The sequence below is a fragment of the Canariomyces notabilis genome (genome assembly GCF_033297395.1).
Source record: "Canariomyces notabilis strain CBS 508.74 unplaced genomic scaffold N656scaffold_16, whole genome shotgun sequence".
In the NCBI taxonomy this organism is placed as follows: Eukaryota; Fungi; Ascomycota; class Sordariomycetes; order Sordariales; family Chaetomiaceae; genus Canariomyces; species Canariomyces notabilis.
Window position 1 is genome coordinate 435,195 of NW_027041838.1, and position 21,439 is coordinate 456,633.

Sequence of the window (21,439 nt, forward strand, 5' to 3'; positions counted from 1 at the left end):
AATCAGAATGCAAGTTCAAAAACGGCGGTCCAGGTGAGCTGGCGTAGACGATCCAGGAACTTTTCGGCCTTAGCTCGTCTCTCACACCTCGTCAGCCCTGCTGCAGCATCGAGAGCAGCGTTAGCTAAGATACCTCAATTCTGAAAAGTCTCAACTTGTCACAAAACAAACCTAGCAGGTAATAGCCATATTCTCGACTCCAAACCAGGCAGGGTATCAATACTCTGAAAACTCCTGCCAGCCAACCCCAATAAAGAACGGCATCCGTAAACACCTTGGCCGTTGTGCCCTCCTGGAATGCAGCAACCGCCTTCTTCCACTCACATAGCAATGCGCAGACAAACCAAATACACCGCCAACCCTAGAACAAACTCCCAGAACGCGACCCGCAATGCAATACGCTCGACAAACGAGACTCCACCACTGCCTCGCACATCACCGGAACCATACAACCGGATACTCGCAACTCACGCAGCCAAAGCAACAGCCGGCTTTTCCCGCGCCCGCTCCCTCTCCTTTCTAGCCCTCTGCTTCTCGGCCCACTCGCGGCTTAGCTGCCTCGACCTCTCCGCCGCCTCCTGTCTGGCCAGCTTCGCTGCCTCCTCCCTATCACGGCGCTCCCGCTCCCGTTCTGCGGTGTAAGAGTTATCTTTGGCAAAAATTTCCTTGCCTTTGAGCTTCTGCTGCTGCACGTCCTCGGCGCTGACCGTACTGCGCTTGCTGCTGCTCACACTTTCGCTACCGCCGCCGTTGATGCTATTCGTCGACGTCGACGTCCCGCGACTGCTGGCCTGCTTCTGAGGCTGATTATCGCGGCCGCGCTCGCGGGCTGGCTGAGTCGATGATGATGCTGCCTTGGAGGACAACGACGAGGCGCTGGGGACCATAGATTGCCGCTTCTTGGCTGCAGGAGTCGGGGTGGTGGTGCTGGTAGAGTCGCACGAGCCGCCCGCCATCCGCTGTTGCCTGGCCAAACTCGCCAGTGTCTCGCGTGGCGCTGAGCTCGGTGCGAGGTTGGCCCGGATGGGTCTTGCCTTGAACTCGCGCCGCTTGCGCTCTTCCTCCTCTTGGGCGCGCAGCTTCGCCTCGTGTGCCTCCCGCTTCCGCCGAGATATGGCCTCACCAGGCAGCTCAAAGGTGGGCCGAGTCGGGGGTTTGGCGGACTTTACGTGCGGCTTTGAAGGTGAGTAGGTAGCCGCCACGGTGGCAGCTTGCTCGGGCGAGATGTGCTGCGACCGGCGGGCTTCGCGCTGCTCCTTCAGTCGACGAGCCACAGCTTCACCAGGGAGCTCAAATGTGGGTACGGTGGGAGGCTTGCTAGACCTTGCTGGCGGTTTCGGCGGGAGAAGGCTTGCGGGTCTCGGGACCTTGCGCGCACTCGTTTCACCGATGCCTGTGTCCGCCAACTTATCCTCCTCGCTTGCAGATGTAGATGTTGGCTTGCGAACAGACGAGCTGCGTGCAACTGCCTTGCCCTTAACCGTGTTGGCACCTTCCTTAACCGAGGTCGCTCGCTTCAGAGGCGTCGAGCTTGTCGCCCTTACAGTGGTGTCCTGTGCAGTAGACTTAGGGGTCTTGGGAGGTGCCACTCGGCCGAGTTGAGCCACCTCATGGATGGCTTCTAGCTGCTCTTCCAGCTTATCCAATTCTTCGACCGAATCCTCGATCCGGGACAGCGGCCTAGCTGGCTGGGGAGCAAGGAGACGGTCAACAGTGCCATCAACCTCGGCATCCAGTGCGGGTTGCAAAGGGCTTGCAACCTCGATTCCTCCTGCGGCGGCCATGGCGAACTCTTCCTCAACGCCAGTTGCTAACAGCGTATACACGTTAGCCGGATTCTTGTCCTTACCGAGCGAGGTGCCGGACTGCGTCTTGCAGTGGACAAGATTGCATCCGAAGTACAACTTCTTACTACCCTGGCGCAGTTCTGAGCCGCCCTCAAAGTCGACCTCAGACCTGCCCTGTTTGCCGGACGCCTTTACTGGGACTGAAAGTAGCCACTCGAACTGACCTTCCTGGTGCTTTGACAGTTGCTCCTGGGCACCAGGAAGCTGCAGGCTGGCCAAGGCAAGGCAATTATTGCTCTCAAAGTCTACGAGCTAATGTTAGAGCACATGCGCAGGCGATTTCAGTCAGTCGGACGTCTTACCTGATCTTGCGCTTTGCGTAATAGCGTTTGCGCCAGCGCCAGAGGATTTGTTAGAGTGGTCTGCAAGCGGTTGCCTGCCGCTGGGGGTTGTGGGCAGGACTTGACAACCGGGTTCGGCCGACGGGTGAAACTTAGATTTGCGTCCTGGGCAGTTGTTGACACGGCCCTGGCGTGTGTTTTCCTTGATAGCCGAGCCTTCGAGATGAAAACTATCCAGGTGTTGTTGAGTCAAGGAGGCAATGGCAGGCTTGATATTCTGGGTGGTGCTTGCGACTGGGAGAGGTTGGCCACCGTCCTGTCGGGAGCGCACAATGGACGCCATGGCCTTAAATATCCGAAATAAGCCAAGCCCTGCCTCGACGAGGGTCACGGACTCACGATGGCACCGGGAGTGCGGGAGAGACCAGGGGGCTCTTAATGCAATTTCGCGGATAATAAAAGCGCGATTGGTCGACGCCGAGAATGAGGGAGGGGTGTTTTGATCCTTAGACCCTCAGCAGGTCCTTCCCTGGAATATCCTTATCAACGAAAAGAAGTCGGAAAAATTCAACAATGCTTGCTAGCAATTGGATGCCAGCTCTGAGATGTTGCGAAGCAAAGCTGGCATATGTGATGTGTTGTGAGGCAGAAAGCAAAAGATGATGTGGTCGAAAACCTTTGAAGCGCGAAGGCATTGTTTACGTTTCCAGATGCACGACGAGAAGGCATCATCCGGGGTTTCCAGGTGCGATTTCCATCGATTTCCATTGCAGCCATACCCGTATAAATTGGCAAAACTTGCTTTGCCGATGCCTTGTTCAATGCCCCGTGCCTGCCCAATCTGGCTTGTCAACAGCGGCACCGCTTCATATGCATCTTCAGGTGCAACCACAAGAAACCGATCGCGCTTACCGCAGCCAAGAAGGTACAGGACCGGTAACGTATAGAATATGATGACTAATGAACGCGACAATGACGCGTCTCGCTTGCAACCACATGCAGTACCGTTCCTACCCCGCCTTCCTTGGGAGGAGGCTACCGGTACCGTGCCGGGCGTGCCTCGGGCACGGGGCAGCTACCTTTTTGGGACGAAAGCTCTGCTGTGTGTAAGAAGTCCCAAACGTGTAACAGCAGATTCGAAAAGGTTGATCAAAGCTCACGGCCACCAGCACGTCATCCTGACTCTTGTTCGACTGCCCCTTCTGCATGTGCTTGAAGTGCCGGGGCGTGTTCAGTTGGGATCCGGACGAGAGTCTGAGGAAGCGGCACTCCTTCTGCATCCTCCATGGGCCCCTCAACGTTGGGCTTAGGAAGTTTCGCTGCAGCAGGTTTTAGCTACAATCTTCCGGTAAACCTGGGGGTAGAGGAAGCCATACCGGACGCCATGTTGATTGCTCTCAGCACATTATGCCAATTGCTCAAAACAAGGGCGATAGCTGGTTAGAAAAGCCTTAGCAAATGGAAGCGTCGCAGTGGGAATGGCAGCCGCAGTTTGACACACCTTCGGTCCCTTCGGAAAGAGTGGCTAGCTTCTGCTCAAGAGCCTCCATTTGAGAGGCGACTGCTGCGCTGAGGTCACGAAGTTCCTTGAGACTCTCAAGCTCAGCCTTCTTTTCATTTACCCTAGCAACCAAAGCGGGAGACTGCCCAGCGTTGGCCGAGAGAGAGGGCTGTCGTATGTGGGACGAGAGGGACCTTGACGGCAAGGCAGACATTCTTAGTAGATACCTATAAACTATTCTGAACTGGTCTTGGTATAGTGGTAGAGCGAAGCCAGGAGCTTGGGAGTCTAGCATGTGAGCCAAGTGCAATCAGATCTGAATTAGAGGCTTATAAAAGTCATAGGTACGGATGGATATACCTGTGGTGTTGCACTCTCCTGTGTGCACCTTTTGCTGCTTGGGAGTTGTGAGTTGTGACACTCCACCCCGGACCGGTGGGGCAAGATCTCTGGCAGCTGGGCCACTTCGGAGACTGTTGCATGGCCGACACGAAATGGCAAGGGTAGAGACGCTAGTCCAGTTTAGGAATTGAAGTAAACATTGTCGACGAAATTATCCACACAGAGCCTGCATCACCACCATTACAATTTGTTCCGCACCCAAAGAAGAGCCTGACTTCTGCAGCGCTTTGTAGTACAGCTCGTCGTCACCACGTCCAATAACGGTATCTGCGATTTCGCGCTCTCTTTTATTTTCAACAATCACCACGGAGCGCTTCTCCCGCGATCATGAGCAATGGCGAGACTGAACGAGCCACCTGCGCCTGTAGAAAGTCACCTCGACATACGTACGTTCGGCTCTTTTATGCCTCACTACTAGTTCTGCGTGTCGCTAAAATCATCTCTTTCAGTCCGGAGGAAGTTTCTGCGCCAGAATCGAGACATTGCGAAAATCAACTCAGATCAGTCGCAGAAAATCCGACGCCTCGAGAATGATTGCGCTCGTCTGCTCTCCGAAAATCTCGAACTCCGAGCCCAAGTACTGCGATTAGAGAAGGAAGTCGAGAATAACAGCGCACGGAGGATAGCTGACCATGCCCTCGAAATCAAGGCCAAGCTCGAGGCACAGCTGTCCGAATTCGGGTCGCTGCTCAGCAGCTTGGGCATGGAGCCGCCTTCCAAGAGACATTTATCCGAGGGTCGAAGAATTGCGAAGCCTCGCCACAGTATGACCAGGAGCCCACCGCAAAGGAAACGGCGCGAGACGCCGGCGGATGCAGAGGCTCTTGCTGAGCAGGAGGGGAGGTTACCCCCTATCTACGAGAACAAGAGCTACCCGCGGGTGACCATGAATAGCGAGGAAATCCTGGCATTGTGTGCCGCCGCCGCCGATACCACCGACTCCCCTGAGTTAGGGCCACCGCCGGTTTCTCGCTTTGTCGAGGAAGAGCACAATAAGCACAATTCGCCTACAAGGATATCCGGGATGGATATGCCCGAAAGTCCAAATCAATCGCCCTCTCCCAAACGCGGTAATGACGGGGTAGCTTCTAGCAGTCCGGAACGAAGTAAAGAATTGGACCATTCTATGCTCACTGACGCCAACCAGGAAGTTAAAGCAGCTTCCCCAAGGCAACCAATGCCGAAACCGACACCGCAGGCAACAAAGGCAGGCACCAAGAGGAAGTTCGGGGATGAGACTGAGCGTACTGAGATGGCGGGGACAGGGCTTGGAAAGGAGAACACCATTAACGCTGGGAACGAAAAGGCTGCCACTGGCCGTGGGAACCAAAAGAGGAGGAGCATCAAAGAAATACCGGCCAATAGACGGGAAAAGGCCGGAGGCGCGAGAACTCCGCTCGGCATCAAAAGCACCAACGAGGACATGTCCTCGCCGCGGAAGGGCACGAAGGGCTTTGCAATGATGGAGGGTAAGAAGGAACAGTCAGAGTCAAAGGATTATGTGGCGAAGGAGACAAGCCATCCAGAGAAACCCCTGCCAAAAATTGAAATACCGCCACCAGAGCCGCCAGCGGTCATCACCGTGATGCTCGAACAAGAGACCGTTCTCCCGTCCGCGACGCCGAGCTCTCCAACTACCCCAGATCGCCTTGCAAGGAAAGACATGCAACACGATACGCCCCCACCGGCAGACATATCCTCTAACGGCGAGACTTCGCGTCCCAGCCGCCGTGCGAGGCCGGCGATTAGCTATGCGGAACCAAACCTGCGGGACAAGATGCGGCGACCAACCAAGGAGCTATTCGATGCAGTTTCTGGAGAGGGCAAGTTTGTTCATCGCTTGGCGGCACCCACAAAGCCAGATGAACAAAACCCGGGCTCGGTAAGGAAAGCCAACTCAGAAGCCGGAAGTTCGATCAGCAGCAGCAAGAAACCATTACCGGCAGGGGAAACAGCGTCCAGGGCACAAGTCTTGAGCCCCCTAGGGCAGAAGGATGACTTGCCGGATTCCTTACCCAGCACAGTCGTCACAGAGAGACGGAAGCGACCATCGGCTGTAGGCGTCGCCGGCAGCCGTGAGTCTATTAACTTATCAGATGGGCCGGACAGCGCACGCGCTGAAACCTTATCATCATTGACCATTACTGCCCATAACCCGGAAGCAACAGTTTCCGGAGCAACGGGGAGCAGCAGTAAACGTGCTCGCGGTGCCACGACCCCAGCCACCGAATCGCAGCACCCTTCAGCAGTCGTGGCCGCAGCTGTGCAATCGGTTCCGGACATATACGACTTTGCCAGCTCATCTTTCGCCTCCGACAACGCCACCGGCACCATTGCGGACTCTCCCGATGCATACAAACCGGCCACCACAGCCCACAGCAGCGGCAGCAACACTACTACTTCAAGATCCAGAACGGCAAGGAAATCGTCCATGGCTGCGGCTGCTGCGATGAGAGAGATGCTAGACGATCAGGAGCTGGACGAAGGCGAGGGTTGTCCCGCGCTCAAGCCACGGTCCTCGTCCTCTTCGAGCGCGCGCAAGAGGGCGTCTATGCTGGCTCCGAAGAAGACGGCTTTGATGGAAGCTGTGGGGGAGGCACAAGAAGATGAGGGTAGCACGAGGGATAAAATCTCAAGGAGGAGGAGTATGATGTTATGATATTCCCTCATTACTTTGGTTTTTGACTCGTTGACGATGCGGGTTTTGTGTTGCATGGAGGCATGGCACAGCGTCTGGCGTTCTTTTGGTTTGTTGGGATAGGATTGGGTCGTGTATTGTGTGCAGAAGAGGGACGGGATAGGCATCATAACTGTTTTCTCCACGATCGCTTTCTCCACGTTGAGATTGAGTGGTTTACAGTCGTACCTTATACACTGTGCCAGATTGTCATGCTTTATACCCTTGAAGTCGTCTGGGTTGAAGTCCTCAGGTACACACTTGAGTGGGCAGGAGGTATCAGGCGCCAATACAAACCCGCGCGGCAGTGTGCAACTGCGAATGCTCTATCGGTAGCTTGGACCGATTGCAGAAGTCTCAGAGCTGGGAGCTGTGTCAATGTCTCGGTTTGTCGAGAGCTGTTAAGAGGGGTCGTAGAGAGTGCATTCTTTACATACAAATATTTGGTTGCACTAGCACAAACAAAACCGACCCCAGAGACGTCTGTTGCGGCTCCAGGACGGACTACGGAGGTGTATGAGGACGTCGTGAGCCGTGAGAAACCGCCTTGAAAATAGCTTAGGGTTTACCGGCAGAGAGCACCAAGTTTGATGATACCTCTCTGTGATCATAAGGTTAATAGCCAAGAGCACGGCTTGGATTGAATGCGGATATCGTAAGGTGTATATCAGTTGTTCTTCCATTGAAACGTCTAAGAGGGGAGAATCCTGACTTCGCTTCTCCATCCTCATTCCATAGCGGTATGCTGTACCGCGTCTTATGATGCGGGAGGCAGCGTCCAGTCATGAAATGCGCCTCCGGAGCAGTAAACAGCACTGCGATATCATGCCTGCAAGCAGCGAATCGCTAGGGCTGCTGTGGCTATTATACCCACAGAAGCTTCTCTCTTCACGTTCCTCCAGCTCCTCATTAGAGGCAAGCTTGGTGCCTTCGAAACTCATACTGTACGCCTTGTCAAGTGCTCGTGATGTAACTTTCGGGTGCCGTTATCCCGAAAACTCTCATGCCATGACCTGCTTGTTGTAAATGAATGCGCCTCCTCGTTGACACATCCACAATGTCATGACCCTGTTGTTGGCTCGACCGGCTTGGTATATGTTACCTTCTCCACCGCCACGTTCTCGGCACCGTCCTCGCCTTTTCTTAACTGATATACGTATAGTGTCAGGGAAATACCTTGTACCTACCCATACACATCCAATATTAGTAATTTCTGCCAACGGAGGAGTGAAAGGAGGAAATGCCGCTCACATCCATCAAGCAAAAGCTGGGCACAACCTCCTCACTCCCAGCCCAGTCGGTGGTGAAGGCGCCCGTCGCGCTGCCCGGGTTGATGAAGAACTTGTCCATGTACTCGAAACACTCAAATTTGTGGGTGCCGCCCCAGCAGAGCACGTCGACGTCGAGCTTGTTGGCCTCGGCGAGCAGGATGTCGGGCTCGTCGCTGACCAGTGTGAAGCCCTCGAGGAAGCCGATGCGCAGGCCGGCGCCGTGCGTCACCACCTGCGTCAGCGGCAGCGATGTCGCCTCCACGTCCATCCGGCCCTTGACCATCTTGAGGTCCGGCGTTATGCTACGCAGGTACTCGTAGGTCGATCGGTCCGTCAGATTGCCTAGGCAGAGCGTCTGGGCGATCTTGCCGGGCGTGAGGAGCTTCTTGAACTGGAGGTTGGGGAAAAAGGGGACACGGTAAGCGGACTGTCTGGAGGCGTGCCGAGAGTGGATTTCGAGAGACACGTACCTTGGCGGGAATGTCGAGCGCTCGGTCAGGTATGTGGAGGTCGCCAATTACTAGGATTAAGAAGGCCATTGTGGGAGCTGGCTGTTGCCGAGGACTACAAGTGATTGTGTGAGAACGAGAAAGTGGCTGTCGATAACAGTGCGGCGGGTTCCCGAGGCCAATTCGGCAGGGCGCTGAGTCCTAAGTGAAGCGACGTGGGTATCGCCGGTAGTGCAATGTCGGGGTGCCGTGGTGAATGCTACGGCTTGTCTAAGCAGTTGAGCGTTGTTGTACTTCGTAGCTGCAACGTGATGCTGCGACAGATTGCGGGGATTGGAGCTCCAGTCTACGTAGTTTAGGGTTAGGGTCACTTAAACCCATCCGTATCCGTACAGTAATTACCGTCCCCGTAAAGTTGGTGTAAGTTACCTGTATCTTGGCTCACTTAGGTAGTCCAACGAAGCATGCAGAGCATGTCTTGCAGCAGCTATGTACCAATGCATTAGCATGCAGTCGCAGAAGAGGTATCCAGTCCGCCGCCAGTACACATTCGAAAGGGGAAGGGATGGGGTGAACAATTTGTCAATGTTCCTTTTTGGGGATCTCGAAATCATCACCCCGAGAGAACCCCGAGCATCGACCAGAGTAGTGGGGCTGGCGTGAGAAGATGTCGCTAACGAAAAAAAGCATTGCAGCTGATACTGGGGTCTTCCCATACCTGCCGACCCTTACTTCATTTCCATTATATTCATCACGTCCATTGATTACCCTTGTGAAATAGAGAGTGTGACTTACGGATGTAATTCAACAGAACTCAGGGTGCTTCCCGCAAGGGGCCGAGGGGACTAACCGCTGCGGAATGCGGGGTGGGAGCTCCACGATCTTGGCAGGGGGCCGCTCCGAAGACCGGTAATCACTCTGTCCACGGAACCCGGCGGCATTGCCGCAAATTTTCGGTGCAATAGACTTGTCGTACGTTTGGGAGGGGGATTCTAGTCACTACCTAGATATGGACCTAGGCTTGCGGGAGAAGTCATCGGTCGGGCTCTTTTCATTCATAACTAATCCATTCCTCCTTTCTGCTCCGTCCTGCAATTCCGCGCAGCACAAACACAGGTAGCTCCTCTAGGGTTCCTACCTATAAAAGGACCGTTTTTTCGACGAAGACTCGACGTCACTACTAAGCTCCGTCATATTGCGTCAAGGGTCTGCAAGACCGGAAACGAGGTGGGGAGGCAGATGCTCGTATGGTACCCGAAGGAGCAAAGTTAGGTTCGGTCTTCAGACGGCTTTTAAGACCTTCGATGCCCCGCCCAAAGGTGCCGGATCACCCCGCCCGGCTTTCGTTGATCTCAAGGCATCTGGCCCCGGTGTACCCGATCAATACTCCGTTCACCGTCGAACGCCTTCCCGACACCATTGACCCCCCGTTACTTCCCAAAACTCAGGCGCGCAGTGTCTCAATACCGCCCAAGATGGCCCAACCCCCGCACCCGACGCTCCTGATCCCGGGCCCGATCGAGTTTGACGATGCCGTTTTACAGTCTATGAGTCACTTCAGGTATGTTCATGCGTGTTGTACTTGTTCGAACGCCTATTCCAAACGTTTTTCAACAGCTGATGGGTCAATGACAGCGAGAGTCATGTCGGTGCCGGTTTCGTCGCAACCTTTGGTGAGACGCTGTCGATGCTGCGCAAGCTTTTTCAGACCTCGGACCCTGCTTCGCAACCGTTTGTGCTCTCCGGTTCCGGCACATTGGGCTGGGATCTCGTGGCCGCCAACCTAGTCGAGCCCGGCGAGGATGTTCTAGTGCTCGGCACAGGCTACTTCAGCGACGGCTTTGCCGACTGCTTGCGCGTTTACGGGGCCAACGTGACGGAGCTCAAAGCACCCGTGGGTACCAAACCCCAATTGCACGAGATCGAGAAGGCGCTGTCCGAGAAGCGGTACAAGGCCATTACCGTGACACACGTCGACACGTCGACCGGCGTCCTGAGCGAGCTGCAGCAGCTGTCGGCTCTCGTCCATAAGGTCTCCCCCGACACCCTCATCATCGTTGACGGTGTCTGCAGTGTTGCATGCGAGGAGATCGACTTTGACGCATGGGGCCTGGATGGCGTAGTCACGGCCAGTCAGAAGGCCATTGGCTGCCCCGCTGGGCTGTCCATCTCCATGTTCAGCGGCCGCGCCATGAAGGCTCTCCAGAACCGGAAGACGCCTCCGGCGGCGTACTTTGCCTCTATGAAGAACTGGGCCCCCAGTAAGTCTCTCGAATGAATCCGAGCAGCCCGGTGCTAACGACGTTTTCAGTCATGCAGAACTACGAAAACAAGAAGCCGTCGTACTTTGCTACTCCTTCGCCCCAGCTTATCCACGCCCTGCACACAGCATTGAGCCAGATCCTAGCCAAGCCGGTCTCGGAGAGATTCGCGGCCCATAAGGCAGCGTCGGACAGAATCAAGCAGGCCATCTCCGACCTTGGCCTGAAGCAGGTTGCGGCGAATCCGGATGAGCAGGCTCACGGTATGACGGCCATCTATCTCCCGGAGTCGGTCAAGGGCGCCGACCTCCTGCCCATTCTTGCCAAGAAGGGAGTGGTATTCGCCGGCGGAATTCACAAGGAGATCGCCGGCAAGTACATCCGGTTTGGCCACATGGGTGTTAGCGTGGTGAGTATTATCTTGTTCCGAGTGTCAGCAAAGCTTCATCAACTCACATGTCTGCAGCTGGATCCTAACAGGAACGATATCGACCACGCCATCAAGGCATTAAAGGAGGGCTTGGCTGAGTGCGGATATCAGAGAGCTTAGCAGAAAGAGGCAATATAGACATAAAATCTACACGTACAACATAAAGGAGATAGATCTTTTTGCATATTAGACTCGAAGAGATGTGCATATGTGAAGACATGAGTAATACGTCCGTATATGCTCGTCACTAATGACAAATTTCTCTACCTGGCTTCGTTCTCGGTTCGCTACCTCTCTCCTTCTGTATAACTTACGATAGGTATTATATGTCTCATCCATATATGGGGTTGAATCCTGACGTAGAACAGAGAATCGGTCGAAGAGCATTGGAATCAACATGAAGGTCTGAAGGGAGACCCAAAGCTGCAGAAACTTGAGGACTCGAAATCGCTGTGAGGATATTACTAATTGATGTACGGAGTAGGCTTCCAGAAGTTCCAGTCGAGGCATGTCCAATTGTTGCTTTCCATCCATTAGGTCATGCGGTTGTCGGATAAAGACAGAACCAAACAGCTGTCAGCCACTTGGCAGAAGTTCCTCAAGTCAAGGCTTGGCATAGACCTGACAAGGCCCTGTAGCTCCATGGTTTAGATCACTCCTTCGCGCAGCGCAGCGGGGTTGCAGAACAACGGTGGGGTTCGGCCTTGGGAAGCTTTCAACCCGATCCTCAATCTCTTTCCATAACTTCCGTCATCCCACTCTCAAATCTCTCTTTCCGACAGGCCTTGACCGCCCTATCGTACCTGCGAACCATTCCAGCTCCCGAATTATTTGCAGGAGAACGCTATCGTCCTGCGTTCTTCCTCACTCTAGCAGCGAAACAAACCCTCTCGTTGCGCATTTACCTTCCCTTTCTTTAGGCTTCGCTGGGGAATAATTGATCGACGCTCGACGGCGCGCGACCATGCCTGTCTCCATCGAGGAGTTGGACGCCACTGTCCGGGCCTTCTATGAGGGTCGCGGCGAGCAGGTAGATGCCGGCTGCTTGTTTCCTCTGGCGAAATCTCGTGGTGCTAACGACTGGCCTCTCTGAAAACAGCAAAAAGCTGCCCAAGCCGCTCTGAACCAGGCACGTCCGCCCCCATCGCAGCTACGCCATCTCACATGTTCGTCATACCAAAAGCTGACTGTGATATAGTTCAAAGAAGACCCTGATGCCTGGTTGATGGTCGACGAGATCCTCTCGAAGGCGACTTACGAGCAGACTAAATGTTCGTCCTCCTTCCGCCTAACCTAAGAGATGATACGATGGAGCGGTGCAAGGGTGCTGACAGAATTCCAGTCTTGGGTTTGCAGGTTCTCGATAACGTGATCATGACAAGGTGGAAGGTTCTGCCACGGGAACAGTGTCAAGGCAAGTACCTGCGTCTCCGGGTTGGTGCTGGCAGGTAGCTGACCAGCAGAAGGCATCCGTGACTTTGTGGTTCAGTATATCTTGCAGTGCTCAGCATCGGAAGAGGCGCTCAGGGCTCACCGCACCCTCCTCAACAAATTAAACCTCGTTCTGGTCTCGGTTCTCAAGCAGGAATGGCCCCACAACTGGCCGACGTTCATCAACGAGATTGTTACTGCCTGCCATTCGAGTCTATCGGTCTGTGAGAACAACATGACAATTCTGCGGCTTCTCTCCGAAGAAGTTTTCGACTACTCGGCCGAGCAGATGACATCAACAAAGACCCGCAACCTCAAGACGACTATGTGCAACGAGTTCTCCCAGATCTTCTATCTCTGCACCGATATCCTCAAAGGCGCAGAGCAGCCGAGCTTGATCAAGGCAACCCTGCAGACGCTCCTGCGCTTCTGTAACTGGATTCCTTTGGGCTACATCTTCGAGACACCGCTGATTGTGACCCTCCGGGAAAAATTCCTCGAGCAGCCCGAGTACCGTAACCTCACATTGCAGTGTTTGACCGAGATTGGCGGCTTGCAAACAGGGGGCCCAGGCCAGCTCAACACGTACGATGAACACTTGATCAAGATGTTCACCGAGGTTCTGACGTCCATTTCCAACATCATCCCCTTGGATATGGACCTCAAGGCCGTGTATCCGCAAAGCAATTCCCGTGATCAAGAGTTCATACAGAATTTGGCCCTTTTCCTGTGCAATTTCTTTGGGATGCATCTGCCCGTGAGTTCTTGAGCTTCCCGGCCCGTTCCTTGGTTTTCTTCCCCGGGCTGACACGGCTGCGCAGTTGATCGAGAACCTGCCCAATCGGGACTTCCTCACGCACGGTCACTACTACCTCATCCGAATTTCCCAGATTGACGACCGCGAGATCTTCAAGATTTGCCTTGATTACTGGCTGAAGCTTGTTCAGGAGCTCTATGAAGAGATGCAGTCAATACCGTTAACCGACATGACGGCCATGCCTTTAGGGGGCATGGGCGGCGGCGCGCCCAACCCGGCACTACTTACAAACTATCCTCTCCGAAAGCACAAATATAACGAAGTACTCTCAAACCTTCGTGTCGTCATGATCGAGAAGATGGTTCGTCCGGAAGAAGTCCTGATTGTGGAGAACGATGAAGGCGAAATTGTCCGCGAATTCGTCAAGGAGACAGACACGGTTCAGCTGTACAAGACGATCCGCGAATGCCTGGTCTATCTCACCCATCTAGACGTTGTCGATACTGAGCAAATCATGACCGACAAACTTGCCCGGCAGGTAGACGGGTCCGAATGGTCGTGGCACAACTGCAACGTGCTTTGCTGGGCCATCGGGTCGATTTCCCTGGCCATGAACGAAGAGACAGAGAAGCGCTTCCTCGTCACAGTAATCAAGGACTTGCTGGGACTTACAGAGATGAAACGGGGAAAGGACAACAAAGCCGTTGTCGCCAGTAACATCATGTACATTGTGGGCCAGTACCCACGCTTCCTCAAGGCACACTGGAAATTTCTGAAGACGGTTGTCAACAAACTCTTTGAATTCATGCACGAGTCTCACGAAGGTAAGTTGAGCCCATCAACCAGTAACTGGAGAGCACAGCCTTAACCCACATTAGGTGTCCAGGACATGGCATGCGATACGTTCATCAAGATTGCCAAGCAATGCAGGAGGCATTTTGTTGCGCTTCAGCCGAGCGAGAATGAGCCCTTTATTGAGGAGATCATCCGGAATCTCAGCAAGATCACTTGTGACCTGACCCCCCAACAGGTGCACACATTTTACGAGGCATGTGGCTACATGGTTGCTGCACAAGGGAACAGGAACCAGCAAGAGCGCCTCCTGGCCGATTTGATGGCCATCCCGAACGCGGCTTGGGACGAGATCATCAGATCGGCAACCGTGAACCCGTCTATCCTGCAAGACGCCGAAACGATCAAGGTCATTGGGAATATCATGAAGACCAATGTGTCTGCTTGCTCCTCCATTGGGACCTATTTCTTCCCTCAAATCGGCCGGCTATACAATGACATGCTCCAGATGTATGCTGCCACAAGCCAGCTCATCTCTGAGGCGGTTGCTCGCGAAGGTTAGTCCTACTCTGGAGCTGTTTTTCTATTAGTCTTGCCTGCTGACGTGCTATTTAGGCGAGGTTGCGACCAAGATGCCCAAGGTCCGCGGTTTGCGGACCATCAAGAAAGAGATATTGAAGCTGGTCGAGACGTTTGTTGACAAGGCGGAGGACCTGCAGGCTGTGCAGACCCAGATGGTGCCTCAGCTGCTAGACTCTGTCCTTGTTGACTACAACCGCAATGTCCCTGGGGCCCGCGATGCCGAGGTGTTGAAGTGCATGACAGCGATGATCACCAAGCTCTCGGTAAGCCCAGGCCAGCCGGTTCCGTGTCAGGTTCTGTTGAGCGCTAATCTTTGTATCTCTCTTGCCAGGGTTTGATGGAGGACCAAGTGCCGGTCATAATGGAAAACGTCTTCGAATGCACCTTGGACATGATCAACAAGGACTTTTCCGAGTTCCCAGAGCACCGCGTCGAGTTTTTCAACCTCCTTCGGGCTATCAATCTCCACTGCTTCCCTGCTCTCTTGAAGCTCGACAACCGGCAATTCAAGTTCGTCATTGATTCATGCCTGTGGGCGAGCAAACATGACAACCGCGATGTGGAAACTGCAGGGCTTAACATGTGCCTGGAGTTGGTCAACAACATCGCGGAGAAAACGGACGTCCAGACATCCAATGCCTTCTTCAACCAATTCTTCATTACCATTCTGCAGGACGTCTTCTTCGTCCTGACTGATCAGGATCACAAGGCCGGCTTCAAGACGCAGTCGATGTTGCTCATGCGGCTTTTCTACTTTGCCCACCCCGCCGACGGCACGCAGCCCAAGATTCAGGGGCCGATTTACCAACCCGATCAAGCACAACCTGGTACGAGCAACCGGGAGTTTCTGGGCACGTTCGTCAGCACCCTGTTGCAGAACGCATTTTCTAACCTCACGCCGTGAGTAACCACCTCCCTTGAGGACTAAAGCATTTTCCAGCTAACTCGAAGGATTCAGGGTCCAAATCACGGCATTCGTCGAGGGACTGTTTACTCTGAATACGCAGTACGACAAGTTCCGTCTAGCGCTCCGTGACTTCTTGATATCGTTGCGCGAGTTCGCGGGCGACCATGCGGAGCTTTACCAGGTTGAGAAGGAACAGATGGAGCGGGATGCCAGAGCGGCTGAGCTTGAGCGCCGCTCCAAGGTGAGCGGCCTGATCAAGCCGTCGGAGCTTGAAGACGATGAGCTGTGACTAGGGGTGGAGCTTAGGTGCGAATTTGCACCGTCGCACGAGTCTCGGACTGAGGAACCGCAACGTCGGCCACGCCATGATGGAGATGGCCAGTTCGATGGATGGGAGCTCTACGGGTTGTAGGCCTAGGCCGAAGGAAGTTATTGAGTTATTGATCTCGGCCTGTCAGTCACTGGGAGTAGCCCTTTTCTTGCTGTTTTGTGTGTGCGTGTAGTGATACCAATAGAAGAAAGGGTGGCGATCTAAATGCGCGGCTTGGCCTGGTCGTGCGGGAAGGAAGCTTTGTGTTGTTGCAGTTGTATGGCTTCCTTTGGTTCGCGCGACTCTTTCACCTTCCTGTCGGTCCTGGTTGTATTCCTTCTCGCTCGGAAAGGGGAAAAGATCGGAAAGTTGGCAGATTTCGGCATGGTGCTCTCTCATTATCGAAAGGGTGGAATCACAGTATATTGCTCTATCCTTCTCTACCGCCGTTCCTCTTCCCTGGCAAGAGGAGAGCGGATAAGACGTTCCATGGCGGTACCGCAACAATAAAATGCGGGAAAAGCTACGGAGCACATACAAGAGACTAAAGAGAGTTGTGAAAGGGCGGAAGTAGGAGGTCTTGGTGGCCGTTGGCGGTAACATGTCCGCAGACGTTGCTAGAACCTACCTAAGGCTTAAGCGGCAGGAAGGCATCGGTGAAGCAATGGAAAAGCCGGGTTACGTGTATTTACTCTTCTTGCCTTCGACGGAATCTGACATGCTAACGTTAGACTTGAGAGATACATAGAATGAATGCTTTCTTCATGGACGAATTGTATATTTACATAGCGAAACAGGAGACAGTACTTGTATTGTATTGTACAGTTCTGCTTGTATCGTACTTTGCTGTGCTGTAATTACGGATCTCAATACACTTGGATCCGCACCAGCTACGGAGTACTGTAGTACGCTTACTAAACTGGCGTTAAGCCGTCTGAGAAACGGTTTCCCCATTGCTACGCAGGTCGATCAATTCCACATTGATGAAACGCCCCAACTCAACAACAGCGTTCGTATTCCCCAGATGCCGGTACCGAACCCTGGGAATGGGCAAATACGAGAGCAGCGCAGATGCTTCCAGCCAGGTATCGCGTCTTACAAAGATACATACAAGTGCAATACATCCATAATCAGTTACAGTACAGGTCTGAGGCTTGTTTCGGCCGAAAGCTTGTTGCTTTCCTGTCCACCGCCATCGACCAGCCAAGGGGGGTCACAGCTTGAACCACTAACTCTTCGCTCTCTTGCCTTTTGGAATTGATTCGCTCATCACCCACCCGAATTCCGGACAGCTGGCTTTGTCACGTTTCAAAGACTTGGGCTTACGAGACTAAACTTACCACCGTTCTGAGTTCTGACATTGCTGGTGGCTCAGCTGAATGGCGCCTCTGGCGTCGGGGAATCTTCCGCCTTCCTTGACACCTCGACCTTGCTGGCATTGTTCAGCCGCGCGCCTCCCGTGCCAAAAGCCCATCATCAGGAGCGTTCCTAGCTGTCTCCCAAACCTGTCATCTTGTCGTCTCTCCTAACCTGTGTTGGACTGGGTTCTGACTGCGACTGCGGGGGCAAGTGTTGCAGCGCATTGCGACCTTTTAGGACCACCTAGTGCCGAACTGCCTTGTGGAGGCGGATGCGAAGTGTGTAGAATCCTAGATGAAGCTAGAGGAAGGTGCACTCGATGCACATCGCCAATGTCTTCTTGAGGCTACCTCTACGGCTTGACCGCGACAGATCACCATGACTTCCCTCTGGCCTGGCAGAGCGGGCACCCGCCGGCCAGTGGACCCAGCCCCGACTCAGAGCCAGCACTCAGACTCGCTACATCATCCCCGTGCGGGATCCACCGGCCGACGACTTAGCGGCGCCTCGAGAGTGCCGGAACCCAACATTTCGGACAGGCGAGCTCAGATCCAGGCCGACTCGAGCTCGTCCGATGAAGACCTTCACCCGTCGCGCCATCCATCGCGGCCCCGCCACAGGCGCTCCGTCAGCCATCCGTTCCCCTCGCTATTCTGGAGCGGCAAGAAGGTGTCTGGCACTATGAGACGCAGCGACGAGTCCGAAACAGATTCGGCTAGGGAGCCCTCATCGTCATCAAAGGCCAAGGCCAAAGCGCCGCCGCATTCACGGGGCCATCGCGATGGTTCTTCACTCGGCAGTAACGACTTTGCTACGGGAAATTGCATGACGTGCGGGGCGCTGGTGCGCTGGCCAAGCGAGCTTCAGGTGTTCAGATGCACCATATGCTTGACTATTAATGACTTGGAACCGGCCGGCGGGAGTTCCAGGCGGGAAGAGGGTCGAGAGGAGACGTTCGTGGCCTTGAGCAAGAAGCCATGTTCGGATAGTAAGGCGGCCACTCATGCACGGCGCGTGTCTTGACTTCTAACGGGCGCTGCAGTTAGGACGATATCTCTTGCGTACACCAAAGCTCTGATCGACCAATCTCTTCGCTCTTTTATAGCGTTTGCTTTGAAACGGGAGGTAACTCGATCCGCCGTCGATGACCATGTAACTCCTGCGGCTCCTTTCTATCCGCCCCCGGAACCTCCGAAAGCGAACGGGGATCCCGTCGCACCGCCCGCCAAGCTCTGCACCTCACTACCTGACCATCCGGGGACTTACGAGCCCCGTTCGGCGCCTGGCAGCTCTGGGGAGCCACCTCAGCGCCGCTGGGCTGCTGACTGGACCACCACCACACAGCGGCGTTACTCCACATCGTTTCCCGAGAGGAGACCAAATCTCCCCGACGTAGACATCCAGAATCCTAGGGGCCAGCGACCACAGCCGCCTCCAAGCCCAAGAGGAGAGAGTGACAGTGTGTTCAAAGCGCTAGAAGATTATATTGTAGCGTGTATCACTTCATTCGACTGCCTCAATTCCTCTTTCACCACCTATCGAACTCCTCCCAACATCCAACAGGATGCCAATGACGCTAGGCGTCGCTCTCCACCCAGGCATCGCCCTTCCCGGCGTCTTTCCGAATCTCGAAGAGAGTCGCACAAAAGCAGTCGCTCCGTTCCCTCCGTTCCCGATCTAGACCCGAAGCTTCTCTTGCTTGGAGATTTCGCAGAAAATGGCAGCTGGTGGTGTCAAGACGAAGTGAAACCAGCCAGAACCCTGTCGGGCAGAGGCCAGAACGGCCGCTCACCCGTGAGTGCGACCAATCCACGAATAGAGTGGCTGGAGCTGGAAGAGTGGTATGCCACCATCATTCACCCGGCATGGTCATGGTTTAAGGTCTACGACGACTTGGTCAAGCTGGACCCTACCCTTACCGCATCTAATGATTCGCTGCGTGACATTGAAGCCCAGCTGCTCGCCAGCCAAGACCAAGTTCGGAATACGCTCCTAAGGGCGTGCGAGACAGTCCTCAAGCGTCCTGGTCGGCGCATCACCGAACCCCACGAGCTCCGGTTCCTACTCATCATTACAGCAAACCCTCTTTTGCACTCATCATACAAGCCCTTTGTTGGCGGACACTTTCATTCCGCAGAAGACGACTTGAACCGAACCAGTTCGCTCCATCGAGGTACCGGGCCTTCCTCTGGACGTCATTCTGGAATCATCAAAAGAATTGCTGGCCTGATTTCGAACGCTCCTGCCGAGTGTCATAACCACCTTGTGGCCTGGGTTACCAGGTACCCTGACTTGTTGTTCGTTCAGACCAAGGATCTGTTCTCTGAGTTCCTAGTGTACCGCTTGGTTCGCCAGAACCAGAAGAAATACGAACCCGTAGTCGATATCACGGGCGGTCTAATTCCTAGCATAGGGGCCGGCCAGTCCGTGGCATCGCTCCACGCCGCGTTGGGTCACAGGCCCGGAGGCTCAAACAATAAGCGAAAAGGGGAGCCCAAGAAGATCGTATTTCAGGAGGATTGGCAGATAAAAGCCGCTGCACAAGTCCTTGGCTTGGTATTTACGGCTAACAACATCAGCCGTCACGCTCGGCGCGGACTTCCCGGCAGCCTGGAGAGCAGTGGCCCGGAACGGCCCCGCAGACGGGGCCAATTCCTCGCTACTAGCGATTTCTACGTAACCCTACTTGACGAATTGGATCTCGTGGCTGACTTTGACGCGTGGGAGCGGAATAAAGGCCGGTTTTCCTTTTGCTATTATCCGTTTCTCTTGACCATCGGCTCCAAGATCCGGATTCTGGAATATGAGGCACGACGGCAAATGGAGAGCATAGCGAGGGATATATTCTTTGACAACATCCTGAACAACCGAGGGATCCAGCAACACCTGGTACTTAATATCCGTAGGGAATGCTTGGTCGAGGATAGCTTGAAGGCTGTGAGCGAGGTGGTTGGCGGTGGCGGGGAGGACATCAAGAAGGGGCTGAAAATCACCTTCAGGGGTGAGGAAGGAGTTGATGCGGGAGGCTTAAGGAAGGAATGGTTCCTTCTTCTTGTCAGGGAGGTGTTTAACCCTGACCATGGTATGATCTTCCTGCCTCCTTCATTAAGCGGTCGATATGGTACTAACTTTGATCAGGCATGTTTCTCTACGACGAAGACTCCCACTACTGCTACTTCAATCCCAACTCCCTCGAGCCCTCGGAACAGTTCTTCCTCGTCGGCGTAGTCATCGGCCTGGCCATCTACAATAGCACCATCCTAGACGTTGCCTTTCCACCCTTTGCCTTCCGCAAGCTCCTGCTTGCCGGCCCACCCCCATCCATCCCCACCTCCCAACCGCGCCAGACAATGACTTACACCCTCGACGACCTAGCCGAATACCGCCCCCGCCTCGCTCATGGGCTTCGCCAGCTGCTCGAGTACCCAGGCGATGACGTCGAGTCGACCTTTGGCCTCGACTTTGTGATTGACACGGAACGCTACGGCTCCATCGAGCGCGTTGCCCTTCGCCCCAATGGCGACCGCCTCCCCGTCACCAACGCTAACAGGCACGAGTACGTCGACGCCTATGTCAGGTATCTCCTCGACACAGCCGTCTCCCGGCAATTCGAGCCGTTCAAGCGCGGCTTCTTTACCGTGTGCGGGGGCAACGCCCTGAGTCTGTTCCGCCCTGACGAGATTGAGCTGCTCGTGAGAGGGTCCCAATCGGACGAGAAACTGGATGTGGCCGCGCTTAAGGCCGTGGCCGAGTACGATGGCTGGTCGCGCGTGGCCACAACAGCCACTTCCAACAATCCTGCCGTGGGAGGCAGAAACAACAACAGCAACAACAAGAGGCCGGTGAAACATCAACTGCCGGACGAGGAGCCCACCGTCAGATGGTTCTGGGAGGTGTTTGAGGGCGCCGAGGTCGCGGACCAGCGGCGCCTGTTGGCTTTTATCACGGGCAGCGATAGGATCCCCGCCATGGGCGCCGCCTCGCTGATCGTCAGGCTTGTCTGTGCCGGCGAAGACTGCGGCCGGTTCCCCACGGCCAGGACGTGCTTCAATACGTTGGTCCTGTACAGGTATGAGACGAGGGAGAGGTTGGAAGCCATGCTGTGGCGGGCTGTGCGGGAAAGTGAAGGGTTTGGGCTGAAGTGAGGGCTTTTGAGTATTAGACTGCGCCTGCTTGAAATGC

The 21,439-nt window shown here is 54.6% G+C and overlaps 7 protein-coding genes across 7 annotated transcripts; 4 read left to right on the top strand and 3 right to left on the bottom strand.

The window, feature by feature from the left end:
* Positions 1-72: 72 nt before the first annotated feature.
* On the bottom strand, positions 73-2,552 carry N656DRAFT_173970 (uncharacterized protein). Its single transcript, XM_064808749.1, has 3 exons — positions 2,150-2,552; positions 172-2,092; positions 73-97 (listed from the first exon to the last, which is right to left on the bottom strand). The coding sequence occupies exons 1-2, from the start codon at positions 2,469-2,471 to the stop codon at positions 468-470; spliced, it is 1,947 nt and encodes a 648-aa protein (XP_064668751.1). The 5' UTR covers positions 2,472-2,552; the 3' UTR covers positions 73-97; positions 172-467.
* A 749-nt stretch (positions 2,553-3,301) lies between these two features.
* Positions 3,302-3,843, bottom strand: N656DRAFT_712693 (uncharacterized protein; the record flags this gene model as incomplete). Its single annotated transcript, XM_064811840.1, has 3 exons — positions 3,302-3,447; positions 3,505-3,564; positions 3,630-3,843. 3 exons carry the CDS (start codon positions 3,841-3,843, stop codon positions 3,302-3,304), a joined length of 420 nt encoding a protein of 139 aa, XP_064668752.1.
* Positions 3,844-4,365: 522 nt separating this feature from the next.
* N656DRAFT_712503 (uncharacterized protein) lies at positions 4,366-6,690 on the top strand (the record flags this gene model as incomplete). Its single annotated transcript, XM_064811818.1, has 2 exons — positions 4,366-4,417; positions 4,481-6,690. The coding sequence occupies 2 exons, from the start codon at positions 4,366-4,368 to the stop codon at positions 6,688-6,690; spliced, it is 2,262 nt and encodes a 753-aa protein (XP_064668753.1).
* A 652-nt stretch (positions 6,691-7,342) lies between these two features.
* On the bottom strand, positions 7,343-8,581 carry N656DRAFT_781004 (Metallo-dependent phosphatase). The gene is made up of 3 exons (XM_064815495.1): positions 8,450-8,581; positions 7,960-8,370; positions 7,343-7,891 (listed from the first exon to the last, which is right to left on the bottom strand). The coding sequence occupies exons 1-3, from the start codon at positions 8,516-8,518 to the stop codon at positions 7,769-7,771; spliced, it is 603 nt and encodes a 200-aa protein (XP_064668754.1). The 5' UTR covers positions 8,519-8,581; the 3' UTR covers positions 7,343-7,768.
* Positions 8,582-9,492: 911 nt separating this feature from the next.
* N656DRAFT_781007 (PLP-dependent transferase) lies at positions 9,493-11,289 on the top strand. The gene is made up of 4 exons (XM_064815496.1): positions 9,493-9,989; positions 10,064-10,689; positions 10,740-11,098; positions 11,156-11,289. Exons 1-4 carry the CDS (start codon positions 9,676-9,678, stop codon positions 11,237-11,239), a joined length of 1,383 nt encoding a protein of 460 aa, XP_064668755.1. The 5' UTR covers positions 9,493-9,675; the 3' UTR covers positions 11,240-11,289.
* Positions 11,290-12,083: 794 nt separating this feature from the next.
* Positions 12,084-15,877, top strand: N656DRAFT_790672 (uncharacterized protein; the record flags this gene model as incomplete). The annotated part of the gene is made up of 10 exons (XM_064816908.1): positions 12,084-12,149; positions 12,219-12,248; positions 12,318-12,390; positions 12,462-12,533; positions 12,586-13,307; positions 13,372-14,131; positions 14,186-14,656; positions 14,715-14,944; positions 15,013-15,581; positions 15,640-15,877. The coding sequence occupies 10 exons, from the start codon at positions 12,084-12,086 to the stop codon at positions 15,875-15,877; spliced, it is 3,231 nt and encodes a 1,076-aa protein (XP_064668756.1).
* Positions 15,878-17,635: 1,758 nt separating this feature from the next.
* On the top strand, positions 17,636-21,402 carry N656DRAFT_799476 (HECT-domain-containing protein; the record flags this gene model as incomplete). The annotated part of the gene is made up of 3 exons (XM_064817873.1): positions 17,636-18,245; positions 18,300-20,339; positions 20,396-21,402. 3 exons carry the CDS (start codon positions 17,636-17,638, stop codon positions 21,400-21,402), a joined length of 3,657 nt encoding a protein of 1,218 aa, XP_064668757.1.
* Positions 21,403-21,439: the final 37 nt, after the last annotated feature.